The 13,407-nt window shown below is 33.5% G+C and overlaps 2 protein-coding genes across 2 annotated transcripts; one reads left to right on the top strand and one right to left on the bottom strand.

Annotated features, from left to right (window-relative positions):
• Nucleotides 1-2,952: 2,952 nt before the first annotated feature.
• On the bottom strand, nt 2,953-6,439 carry LOC142642052 (fructose-1,6-bisphosphatase, cytosolic). Its single transcript, XM_075816405.1, has 3 exons — nt 5,877-6,439; nt 4,157-4,553; nt 2,953-3,740 (listed from the first exon to the last, which is right to left on the bottom strand). The coding sequence occupies exons 1-3, from the start codon at nt 6,303-6,305 to the stop codon at nt 3,340-3,342; spliced, it is 1,227 nt and encodes a 408-aa protein (XP_075672520.1). The 5' UTR covers nt 6,306-6,439; the 3' UTR covers nt 2,953-3,339.
• Nucleotides 6,440-10,520: 4,081 nt separating this feature from the next.
• LOC142642543 (nicotinamidase 1-like) lies at nt 10,521-13,407 on the top strand. The gene is made up of 5 exons (XM_075816923.1): nt 10,521-10,778; nt 11,066-11,249; nt 12,313-12,446; nt 12,577-12,762; nt 13,111-13,407. The coding sequence occupies exons 1-5, from the start codon at nt 10,641-10,643 to the stop codon at nt 13,201-13,203; spliced, it is 735 nt and encodes a 244-aa protein (XP_075673038.1). The 5' UTR covers nt 10,521-10,640; the 3' UTR covers nt 13,204-13,407.

The following is a 13,407-nucleotide window of genomic DNA, read 5'->3' as shown; positions in this document are numbered from 1 at the left end:
TTTAATGAAACTTGACCCTTGGGAAAGTAAAAGAAAGCATGATCCGTTAATTCTTGAACTCTATCACTGACGTGACTCAAACAAATATAAATAATTTCACACTTTGAATTCTAATTAAACCATTCAAGTAATTAAAAAAAAAATGGTTTAGTTTAGGATCTATGGGTGTCTATTATGTAGAAATTGGAAAGGGGGAGATCGAAGAGGGAATAAAAGAAAATGAGCTTAGTATAATATTTTCTAGTTTGGTTTATAGACAGAAGAAATTAAAGAAAAGGACGGTTTAAAATTAAAATACAGTTGACACTTAAGATTGTTATGGAAATACAGTAGTTCATAAATAAATAAAAAGACATACAGTAATTAGGAATAGTAAAAAACTGGCTAGCAAATTGTGTTGCTTCAATGAAACGGTGTCAAAAGCAGTGAAAAGACGCATCTTTTCTTCGTTACTCTATTTCTCATGTCTAAAAAATTAATTAATTAAACATTTTTTAACCAACAACGTCATATATTTTTTGGAATCAATCAATAAAATTGGAGCAAAACAAAAAGTTTTTTTTTTTTTTTTTTTATAAGAGGAGCAAAACAAAAAGATGATATAAGATAATAATGATTATTTTGTTGTAAAATAAATTTGACCACTCTATAGAAAACCGAGGGAAAAAGAAGTATTTTTTTTTTTGAAAGATTTAGTAAATTACTATTATTTTATTGTAAAATAAATTTGACCACTTTATAGAAAACCGAGGGATTTTTTTTTTTTTGAAAGTTTTAAATTACTACAAATTTTATTATATAAACAAATCCTTACAAATTAATGACAAAGTATCAATGCATAGAGAGCCACTTAGTGTAATTTTAAGTAATGTTATACCACTACTTAATATTTTTTTAATTAAATGCGAATTTTGACAAATCTACTATTAGATTACATTATCTTTCTATTTCCTCCATACTTGCAAAATGTCAAGGTGATAAAAAATTAATAACTATGTCATCAATTAATTGTTTAAATTCAAGTTTTTATATTTTAAAATAATACATAAAAGATGAGTTTATGGATCAAATGGTAAATAACATTTAATTGATATGAAAATTGACATGAATGTTAAGAATATATAGATAATGTAATTCAAATATGAGATTTTCAAAATATAAATTCTATAACAAGTTATTGAGTAGTGTAACATTATTTAGAGTTATATTAAGTGTAACGTGAACTCAACTATACATATACTTTTTTTTTTTTTTTTGTTTAAAACTTGACACATTAGTTTGTATGACTTAATTAATAAAGTTTATAATATCTTTATTATCACTTATAAACTATGGCCTTCAATCCAGTAAAAGAAACTTTCAAAATTATCGAGATCTCAAATTGACGAAATTAAAAGCTATGGAGCGGTAAAACACACTTTAAACTAGAAGTGCACATGAGTTGGGTTTGAGGGTTTTTTCAACCCAATCTGACCTTGTCAAATTGAGATTGAGAAATTTTCAACCCATCATTAGTGTTGATGGGAAGTGCATAATGCATACATGTTTTTATGCCTTGTAAAAAATTAGATGTTGGTCATTTATTTAAACACTTTTTCAATAAATTATTACAATTCATATAATATATCCAAATTTCCAAATTCAACAAAATTAATTCTCAAAATACAAAAATCAATTAAACTAAAAAATCAAAATAAGGATTATAAAAAATAAATTTATATACATAGTGGGTTGAGTTGAGTCTAATGAGTTGAAAAAACTATTAGCCCAAACCCGATCCAACCCAAGGTTCAAAATAAAATCCCAACCCATGAAAATCAACCTAAAGCATTGGTTTGGGTTGGTTTTGTTAGTTTGGTTGGTTTGATGCACACTCTTACTTTGAACACAAAATAAAAAATTAAGGACCTTAAAACCAACTTTATTAAGTTGAAAAAATAAAACAATATCACAACTCACAGCACACAGCACACATCACACTTTTTTTTTTTTTTTTTTTTTTTACTTTGTTGAATCACTACACCTTCTCTCTTTTTCTTTTTTTTGGGGGGGGGTGAGTTACACAACACACTTAATTAATTAAGACCCCTTTCATGTGTATTTCCAAGTAAAGACCCTTCCAATCCATACTCTTTCCCTTCAAGCCTTTAACTTTCTTTCTAACTAGATAGGTACCTCAAGTCAAATGTGGCCAAGCTCAGGTTTTCAGTCTTTGTTGCTTTCTTCTTTCTTGCTCTCTTTGCTGATTGTAAAATGAAATGCTGCGGTGCAGAGCCAGATATTGTTGTAACAATTGAAAGTCAGCTGATTATGCTGACCTTGACCTGATGATTATATTCATTTTTACAAATGTGATAGATTCTATGCCTTAGTGAAACCTCTTGTCTCAGCTGTTTGGTGTTTCTGTTGGTTTTGGTGATCTCATAGTGAATCAAGGTGTAGCGTGACATTTTGCAGTGAAACAACCACCTCAAGGAGTATAAAATGTTTGTGCCATCTGCGCTGTAATATTTTCATCTATATCTTCATGTAAAAGCTTTTACTAAAGATATGTTATTCTGTTGGACTTGGAGTGAAATTAATGCAGTTGATTTTCTAGAGGAAAAGGTAATTCAGGCATTCTACAGTTTTATTTGTTAATTGTGAATTCTTAACGCCTCAAATAGTGTCAACTCCCATTTTCTCAAAACTCTTTGCTGAGAAAGTATTCACATAATTAAGAAGAGTAATAATCACTTTGCCATTGTTCTCTTCTAATGCATGTGTCCCTCATGACATCTTAATCCTTACTACTATGACAGTGTTATGAATTATAAGCTGACTTGCCAACCAAAGATTATTACACCATATTGCTCATCATAATCGCCAGAGATGGCAATAATCTCTTAAGTTTTAAGAATTTCAATATCATTTGTACAAGCTCTTGTTTGATACTGGACAGAACTTTGCAAATACATGTCAAAATAGAATACTTTTATTACAGAAAACAAATTACACAGATCATAAAGAGTATACAATCTTTACATGCTATAGTGAACTTGAAAATTTAAACAACACATTTTTTTACCATGGAAAGAGGAAGAAAGATCTCTTCAAGGCTTCTAGTTTTTCATATCTAAACTCTTCAAGTTACTTTAATTTCCTGAGAAGACAGGTATGATGAATAGCAGAAACAAAAAACAGTTAAGAATTTTACAATTCTTGATGGTTGGATTGGCTAGATTACACATACTTGTAATGAGAAGTTTGAATTCTTGATAGATGGAGAGCTTTAGTCACACAAAGGAACCCCAGATTGATTTACACCATAACCAACGGAATTTGGGGATTACTATAGCATTAAACTTCATAACCAGGATTTACTTTCTGTTGAACATCCCTGTAACTCTCCAACTCCTCCATGTCCTCCAAACTTCCAAGAAACAGAGGAAGTCTTTGATGCAGCTTAACTGGTTGAATTGAAAGAATCCTAATTTTACCATCAGATCCTCTACCCCCAGCTTGCTCTACAAGAAAACTTAGAGGGTTTGCCTCATAAACCAGACGAAGATGGTCCCTTGGATTCATTGCCACCCCTCCATACATTAGAGTCCGATGGAGATCAGCTACCAGAGAACAAATATAACGGGCCGAGTACTTCTTGGGGTATCTGCCTTTTCCTTGTCTCACAGTGTCAATATATCGCCTCAACCCTTCGGGCCAGTCAAAATATCGTGCATCATTTACTGAATAGATTTGTCCTGCATTGATAGAGAATTGTCTTTAATAGAATCTAAAGCAGCTTATTGACATTCGCAGTATTTTTCCTCTTTTAGTAAAAATATATACTAATGCCTATCAGATTTCTTTTTTGGGTGCAATAATTAGTATGTTAGACTTCTAATGTTATTCATGATAAAGATGAAAAGTTTCAGTCACTGTTTATTCCAAGGCCAAGCCCTAGGTGATTGAGACTGCCAAAAACTATTTCCAAGACAAGAGTAGAAACCAACAGGCAGTATGTAATAAAAAAGTTTACCTCATATACAAATCTAATTGGATCATTCTTATGATTTCTATTATAGGCAAAATGAGTTATAGTGCATAAATAGACTTGGTACAAAATAGCATTTTTACATTATTAACACACAGTTCACATGAATTTATTCATAATTACCTCGTGGAGGAATTTTAATGCTTGGATGTGTGAGAATGAAATCTCCTGTTGAATGATCCAATGTAAATGCATGTGTCCCCGAACCAAAGCTGGTGCAGAGTATTGTAGCTGATGAATAGAGAACATAGCCGGAGGCAACAAGCCTAGCTCCAGCTTGGAGTGAATTCAGCAAAGCCTTCTCCTCCTTGGGTAGATGATCTACTTCCACAAGGCGATTATAAATTCCAAAAATTGTTCCAGTTGGAATTGAGGCATCAATATTTCGAGAACCATCAAGGGGATCTGTTACCACTACAAATGGTCCATCATCAGTCAACCAGATTGGAGCATCATCTTCTTCGGAAGCCATGACTGCAACTTTTCCAGAACTGCGAAGAGACGACAAGATGATTTCATTCTGCACATTTAACAAGAAGAAATATTGGATGTCATGATATTTTCTTCCTTTCTTACTATTATTTGTGGCAGAGAAAACATAGTTTCTCTAGAAAAAAAAAAATTTATTGAAAGAAAAGGGTCAAACAACGTAACAAAACAGTAAATTTCCTAGAAGTTACAGTCTAAACTTTAAAAGATCAAAAGAGAGAGAGCGGAGATGGCCTATAGCAGTCATCCAATCATTCAACCTCAGAAATAAATTTAAGCTTCTTCCAGAAAAGCTCAATACCACAGGTCTGGTTAGTCCTATTGTCCTAGATTGTCCAGATAAGGCAAGTCTGGACAGTGTTGCAAATCTTATTGCTTCTATGTTTGCCAAACCTCCCTTTCTGAACCAAGTACCTCAACAACCATCGTAGGCATATCCATCGGACTCCAAAGAAGAGAAAACACTCACCACCATAGGCCTCTTGCCATGGTACATTATAACAAAAAATGAACAGCTGTCCCCCACCCCAATAAATTCGCACATACAGAAGCAAACAATAACTTTCTCTGTTGATAAGATTTCCAGCTGTTGAGACCTTTCCTGAAGCAGATGTCCAAATGAAAAAGAGCAACTCTCAATGGAACTTCCACACATCCAAAGACGCCATTAGACCCTGCCAAAACTTTATTTAAACATGACCATCAAACTTACCATTTCTGCATTCTCAAAAAAAAAAAAAAAAAACTTACCATTTCTGGTAAGCCTCCAACAAATGTCCCATCCACCACCCAAAGGTTGATTTGGTTACAATAAATTAAAAAATGAACTAAGCAATTCTACATCTAAATCTTGGAAAGCTCACTCAAACCTAGGATTCCAGTGAGCCCAAATACAAAGCTATAGATGCATCTTTATCCTTTATTATGAGAAATACATCACCAAACGAATCCCTCATAGCAACCCCTCCACACAACACTTCATAGTACCAAAAGGCACATCCAACTACCACCTCCTAACATAGCCTGAAAACAACTCCCACCATCCATTTATGCCTTTTCCAAAAACCAAGACATAACCTGTTAGTCCGAACCGCGTTAATTCTCTTATTTCCAGTCTCTTCCTCTATCTGCAAGATCTTATTTTCTTTTTTTCTATTGTAACACACTCTAAAATCCAATATTTTCCTTTCCAAATGAAATCTCACATTTAAAATAAAATCAAAGCCCTTATAAGACTACCAAACCAAGCACATTAGACCATATAAATAAAGTATGCAACAACAACAACAACAACAAAAATCCAAAATTCAACAACAATATCATTGGCATTCAATTCATTGAGAGTAAAACTTACTGAGACAATATCAAGTGGTTTTGGAGCATCCCTGCCAGACCCAGTATCAGTGCCAGCAAGAGTGTTCTGTTTCCCAAGGCTGGAATTGAAAGGAGAGGCCACCAAAGCTGCAATTCTCTTGCAAGCATATTGAATATGATGAAGCAAGACCACCATATCATCTCCCACATTCATTCCTTCCTTACCCACATACTCTGTCAAAGTACACAACCCATTAGTATCAACCCCACATGAAGAAGAAGAAGCACCACCACCCACTACTTGTGACCTCACACCAAAACCAAACCCACCAAGAGAAGCCATTTTTGGTGGTCTATAGAATAAGCTTTGAGGAAGGAGATGAAGTTTTGGAAGCAACTTCAACTGGGTATGGTGGGAGTTTGGAGGGAAGGTTGAAGATGGGTTGAGAGGTATTGTGGGTGTTTGCATATTATGGCAGAGAGTGGTTCCAAGGTTGGAATTTTAGGAGCTGTGTCATTTGAGATGCAGTGCTCGGAGTGCTGACTGACCGGGTCTGTAGAGTTTGGACTTAGGATTGGAAACCAAAGGAAAGGGATAAGAATAAGGTGACAGCAATGTGATTTTGGGTATTAAAAAAACAGAAAAAACAAAAACAAAAACAAAAAAAAAACAATGAAAAAAAATAAATTGAAATTGAAATGTTAATATTGTTCTAGTTAGTCCAATTGATAAAAAAAATTTATAATTGAATAAGAGATTTGAAATTGGTCTATTAATAAAGAGCACAGTTATCAGAAGTAGACGCAAAATTAGTTTGATAATAAACAACACAGTTATCCTAAGTGTATGTCATATAAATTTTTTCAAAATAAAAAATAAAAAAATTGAAATGCTAACAATAACATATACGAGAAATAAATTTTTAAAATTATTACTTTATTTTATAATTTAAAATTGACACTAATTCTATACTTTGGATGTAATTTTAAAAGCTTGTAGTTATTTTTTTTTTTTAAAGATTGTAATAATAGCTGCATCTATTTTTTTAAAAATAATACACTTGTTTTTTAGGAACTTCAAGACAGGGTGGGTTCACTTTGACGTTACTAATGAGATGAATTCTTCTTAATTAAAAAGGTTATATATAAAAGTTACCAAATAAGGTTTCTTGTTTTCCATGAAGCAATCACAAACTTTGAACTCCTATTGTTTTATGTATCGTCCTAGTTTAGAAGAATTTTCATTGCACATGCTCTAAGATGATCTCAAGGTTTTTCACCATTATATTTAATTACTTGACCTCTTCTAGTGAAAATTTTAAGCATCTCAATCTTTTACAATAACACTGGTTGATGTTTCTATATAATACCTCGAAGAGTCGAAGTTCGTATGAAAAAAAAATTTATTCATAAAAATCACTACTTGTTTTTTCATGAACTCTAGCCCAACAAGACAAGGCCCATAGATACCAAGGAGGTGGGAGCAAGAAGATTCAATGGGCCAAACCCAAATTCCCAAAGAAGAAAGAGAATAAGTAAAGCCTAAGCCCACACTTAGTCCAAAATAAAGTGTAAATAAGAGTAACCTACAACAGAATAAAAAGGATAACCACTGTAAAGAGGATCTTCCAAGGATAATAAAACTTGGGTTTGTCATGACCCAAACAAAACAGCAAGAGAAGAGAACAAAGCCCAAAAGGGGTCTTGTGCAGAATGACCAGGGCACCTTAGAATAAATTGGGCCCACAGACCGTTGAACTCAGTAGAAAACATCCAGCCCGGTTAATGTACTTTTTGAAAAAGTTTGAAACAGTAAATACTCAGTGGAATACATTATCTATTTTGAAAAAGTTTTCATAGAAAATTGAAAATTTTGTTAAAACAGTTAATTACTTTTTCATCTTTTTATAAATTTTTTTTTAAAATAATTTGCAAATGTATGCCATAGGTTTACAAAGTTTCCTAAGACACACATTAGTAAAACACTTGTATAAAATAATAATATCAAGTCCATGCCTCCAGCAAAGAGGTGCGGCAAAAAAAAATCATTCCTTCTAAGCCTTACCAGTCAAGGACCCACTCCCATTACCGAACCTCTTTGCTGGAGTCATGAAATCAAGAATATATAGCTGGATATATATTACTAAGTGATAAGTACTGTAGAGAGGGCTTATATAGAGGGCCTCCCCCCCTGATGTTGTAATGCTTCTTAGTTTAGATGCTGCTGGCTGTTTGTATGACAGATTTGTAACCTTGGTTGTAGAGGCTTTTTAGTTCAATGAAGTTCTCCTTTTGACCACCCAAAAAAAAAAAAAAAGTACATATAGGGCTTCAAAAAAAAAAAAGTACAAACATAGAATTCTAATGTTTGTAAAATATATGTGTAGCATCGTAGTAGAAGTCAATACAATTGATAGATAGTCATCATAGTATAATGATTGTACAATGGGTCCAAGAATGGGCTTGGGCCTAAATGCCAACACTACTAAATTTTGCAGATTACTTTCAAGCATGCAAATGTCTCAAAGTTCAAATTCTATAAACAACCTACGATTTTAAAAGTAATATCAATATACTACCATGTACTCTTGATGCGATAGTCACTCTATAAGTATTAAGTACTTGTAGGATATAGGATGTGGGAGACAAGAGCCAGGGTTTAAGTTTCCAAAAAGAAACTTCACACACATATATACTTAGATTATATTAAAATAGAATTTCTATCTTCTATAAAAAAAAAAAATAAATAAATAAAAAAGTAATATCAACATTGTCATTTTTTCATTGTTGTCATCACCATTACCATCATGCCATCACCCACTATCATCAACACCACCATAATTATCATGGCATAGTCACCACACTTGTCGTTGTTGTCACTGCTCTCCATTGCAGCCACCACCAACATGACCACACCACCATCATCCTTTGGCATTATTATAATTGTAACAATTATAATACCCTAATTTCTTAATTTTTAAAAACACTCATTAAGTAATAGAATTTTATTCCAATAAATTAGAAGATTCATAAGATTTTTTAAAATTCTTCTCTAAGTGCATTTGGAGAATATCAATATAAATAGCTAGGAAGCTACCTAATTTCCATATGAAACAGGGTGTGTGCTTAGAATTCTACATACGTACTTATATATGGAGCTGCAAAAGCATGCTCCCTTGTTTGAGACTGAGAGGCCTTGGACAGTTCGCAGTAGCAGTGGACACTTGAAAAAGGTTGAAGCATTGCACAGTGAAAGCAGCCTCCTAGAGTATATCTTCAACCACCAGAACGTGGCAAAGAATCCCGCTCCGCAAGCATGGATTTAGACAAGGAAGACAGTCTATGTTTCGACTCAATCATGCTTATGAAACCCAACTCAGAAAAGCATATTGGGTAAGAATATCCATGGTAAACCTGGTTTTTACTGGTTAATAATTAGAGTGGGTGGATAAACCAGCCCAGTTTTGGACTGTTAATTTGGACGGACATGTATACTTTTTTGCTTCTTATCTATGTATGAAAAATGGGAAGATGGAAAAGTAGAAGAATCGAAAATATTTGCTTTTTTCTTTTATGTGTTTGGTTAGAAGACTGGAAAAGTGAGAGGGTGGAAAACTCTTTTGTTTGGTTAGAGAGAAAAATAAAAGGATGGAAAATATAATTTATATAAATTGATTATTATACCCTTATTATGTAATATGTAAAAAATAGATTTATTTGCACTCATTAAATAATATAAAATTTACCACATCATACATATAAATTTTTATTATTATAATGTAAAAATTACAATAATTTACGTATAAATTTAATTGAGTAAATAATAAAGTCAAATGTTCAAAGCAATTCCACTTGTTCAAACGTGGTCAGCAAACTTGTGTGGGTAAAAGATTTTGTAACCATTCAACTTGACCCTGGGCAAACTTTCTTCACTTGCATGTTCCTTTTCTTTTTCTTTTTTTGAAGAATAAAACTAATGTCTTAAGTAATATAACTGAAGTTGCCATTGCCATAAAAATGCTTGAGTTAAAAACTTAAAATACATGTAGTGTATGGCTTCCAGGTCCATTAAACTGGTAATAAATTCAAGGAGTAAAAAGTGGTTTTTGTTACAACGAAGTTGAATGTATCAAGTTGATCAGGTCACGTTGTTGTGTTGATTAAACAAGGCCTAAAAAAAAAAAAGAACCTGACGTTACTGCTGTGCTATGACGTTGCTGCTTTGCTGTGAGAAGAAAGTGACAAATGAGAAGAGGCAAAAGTCATCAGGTAAAGTGAGGATAGGTGAGACTATTTCGGTAAATAACGAGGGTATTTGTATAAAATAAATTTCTGAACACTTTTCTTTTCTTTTTTTTCTCAATTTGAGAAGATAAAAAAAGTAGACTAAGGAGAGAAAACTCTCTCCTACTTTCTGTCACTTCTATTTTCTTCCTCAATCAAAAAGTGAAATATAATATTTTTCACTTTATTTTTCATCGTTCCTATTTTTAGCTCAACCAAAACAGATATGTTGGATTCACCACAGGGTGATGATGAAGATCTCCTTGGACGCATGTGCACATTTCTATATGTTCTTTGGACTTTTCTACCAAAATGACAAAGAAAATCAAATAAGTTTTTCAAATTTGGATTTTAGTGGGTAGAAAATAAAATGAGGGTCGAGATAATGCAACCCCACTTTCTAAATAAATATGCGCATGTACAGTGGTGTTAGTCTCACTCACCGTTTGTGTAATGCAATTTATCTCTGTCTTGGTCCATTTATATCTCTGTGAAGTGAATTAAGTAACAAGAACTTAAAATGGTATCTCCAACAGTTGAGCTTTTGAAGAGTGAGATTCCTCTTGAGCAGGAATCGGTGGTTTTACCCCAAGATGTGACTGGTCTTGTACTTGTGGACATCAGTAATGGTTTCTGCACAGTTGGTGCTGGAAATCTGGTAAGCTAGCTTTAAATGGCTTTCTTTTGTAGCCGATATTAACTAGTCTGTTGAAGATCAATACCTTCAAAATCTTTAGACATAAAATTTTTTGTTGTAATTGTTGGTTGTAAAGTCATGGATTTTGTAGTTTATAAAAAAATTTCCAAAAGGGTCTATATCACCTTTAGGTTTATCATGGATCCTGGTTAGAACTTGTCTTGGGTTTAACTTTTGGCAAGATTGTATTTAACAAGAGCCGTAGAATTGGAATTTTACTGTGTGTGAAACATGTTGTGTGTTTTCAGGCACCAAGAGAGCCCAATAGCCAGATTTCAGAGATGATCAAGGAATCAGAAAAGCTGGCCAGATTGTTCTGTGAGAAGAAAAGGCCTATTATTGGATTTCTTGATTCTCATCATCCTGATAAGCCTGAGGAACCATATCCTCCGCATTGCATTGCTGGCACCGATGAGGCAAATTTGGTTCCTGGTATATAATCCTGTTTTCTCTTGTCTAATGCCTTTGTACAGTGTCTTTCCATGCCTATTTGTTTATATCCAAGTACATGGTTACACGCACACAAACATGACAAAGTAATCTTTGCAGTTGAATGATTACTATGTAATTTATGGTGTCCAAAGCAGTTGTCTGTTTCTCTGTATATTTGGGTTTGCATGGAAGACCAAATTTTTTTTATCAACGATGAATGATATGCATATAATTTATCACTGAGATCAGACTATGCTTGTTAGAAAAGGTAATTCAAGATTTCCTATAACTCCAAAGAGGTACATGCAATGATAATCCAAAATCTAGAGTATGATCCAAAACCTGACGCAACATTAATAGTGGTATAATATGTTTCAGTTTTGTTTCTTTTAGGTGTCTCCAACCAGAAATAAGGTGTAGGATTGTAAAGCTTGGAGTCAAGAAGAAACAATAAACATGAAATAAGCTTTTGGCATTAGCCCTCTCCAAAATTTGCAACATATGGCATATGCTGTGGTTTATCGAGCAAAACCTGGCTATTTCCCTGCCTAATTTTGGGGAAAATATTGTATATGATGAGTGTTTGCCGTTTATTTCATCTTTTGATTGAACATGAACTGCATTTACAATTTGGATTTAGGATCACACTTTATGGAGTTTTGAAGAAGTGAAGACTGTTTAATTAAGAATTAGTTCTGTTTTAGCTTAAAGCTTATGGTTAAGGTGGCAAGTTATGATGACTGTGTAGTTTTATTGTTATGGCATGTCTTGAATTCTCTGTTTGTATTGTCTATACATGCTTTGCCATAGCCTATAGGTGGTATAACTTGAGGATGGAGAAGAAAAACTCCTCCTTTGCCCCCAAGCAATCATTAGATTGTATAATCATCTCCATGTTGGCAGATTTTCTGGCAGTATTTCACTCATAGATTAAATCAAAGGCCTAACCATATATGAGATGTGTACTTGTGTGACTGTTATGTGTTTAAGTATTTAATATACCAAGCTTCAAACCCTCCCAACTTTTCTCTCTCTCATGTTAGTTTCTTCCACTAAAGTGTAGCTCTGAGATGGTTAGAGAATGAGCCTAATGTAACAATCAGGCGCAAAGAATGCTTTGATGGATACTTGGGTTCAACCGAGGATGATGGTTCAAATGTTTTTGTGGATTGGGTGAAGAAGAATCAGATCAAAGCCGTAAGTATTTTAAAGATTTGCTGGAGCTTGTCTAGCCTTATGTTATTTTCCTTGGTTAATTATGAGTTGTTAGTGCATTTTATCTTCCTAATTTTTTGGTTTTAATAAGCATGATTTCTTTTTGGTGTAGATATTGGTTGTAGGGATATGCACAGATATCTGTGTTCTGGACTTCGTTTGCTCTACATTATCTGCAAGAAACCTTGGTTTTCTCACCCCTCTTAAGGATGTAGTGGTGTATTCCCGTGGATGCACTACATTTGATGTTCCTCTCCAAGTTGCCAAAAACACCAAAGGAGCTTTAGCTCATCCCCAGGTAAATAGGATTACATTAACCTTCCTCATACACTGCCTTCTCATAGATCAAACAGGGAATTTGGAATATACAAACTTTGGTACTTTAAAAAGGACTCGTTATGAATCTAAAACCTGTTTGTAAATGGAATTCATAGGAACTTTACCAAGGAAAAAGAAGACCTTAACGTCACAATATTTCTGCCAAATTTTTTAACATCTATATTTGCCAAATCGCCAAGCTATGGACATGACTCAGAAAACTAGCTATATTTAATTGTATATGTGCTAGCCTCACTATGTTTCATACAAAAATGAGTGAATGAACGAATAGAAGCCACTCTCAAAGGTATTCTTGTGTTACTTGCAGGAGTTTATGCATCATGTCGGCCTATACATGGCTAAACAAAGGGGGGCAAAAATAGCAAGTGAAGTGTCATTTGATGCACCAAAGAAGCTATGAGCTAGCTAGGATGCAACATTACTAATATAAAACTTGTGTTAATGGAGTACTTTGTTAAAAGTAGGTGTATCTACTCTTCTGAATAAAGTTGTGTAGGTATAGGGATGGAGCTTGACATAAAGAAAGTTGTGTTGGAGTGTGGAGATATGAAAATAAAATTTTTACTATATATAATAATGGAAACCTCATAATAAATTTTCCAAA

Source organism: Castanea sativa, chromosome 7 (genome assembly GCF_040712315.1).
Source record: "Castanea sativa cultivar Marrone di Chiusa Pesio chromosome 7, ASM4071231v1".
Taxonomy (NCBI): Eukaryota; Viridiplantae; Streptophyta; class Magnoliopsida; order Fagales; family Fagaceae; genus Castanea; species Castanea sativa.
This window is presented reverse-complemented; position numbering and strand designations above follow the sequence as displayed.

Coding starts and splice junctions, on each gene's coding strand:
- LOC142642543 (XM_075816923.1), top strand. CDS start 10,641: ATGGTATCTCCAACAGTTGAGCTTTTGAAGAGTGAGATTCCTCTTGAG. Junction 10,779..11,065: donor CAGTTGGTGCTGGAAATCTG/GTAAGCTAGCTT, acceptor GTGTGTTTTCAG/GCACCAAGAGAGCCCAATAG. Junction 12,763..13,110: donor GAGCTTTAGCTCATCCCCAG/GTAAATAGGATT, acceptor TGTTACTTGCAG/GAGTTTATGCATCATGTCGG.
- LOC142642052 (XM_075816405.1), bottom strand. CDS start 6,305: ATGCAAACACCCACAATACCTCTCAACCCATCTTCAACCTTCCCTCCA. Junction 4,554..5,876: donor AACCACTTGATATTGTCTCA/GTAAGTTTTACT, acceptor TTAAATGTGCAG/AATGAAATCATCTTGTCGTC. Junction 3,741..4,156: donor CATTAAAATTCCTCCACGAG/GTAATTATGAAT, acceptor CTATCAATGCAG/GACAAATCTATTCAGTAAAT.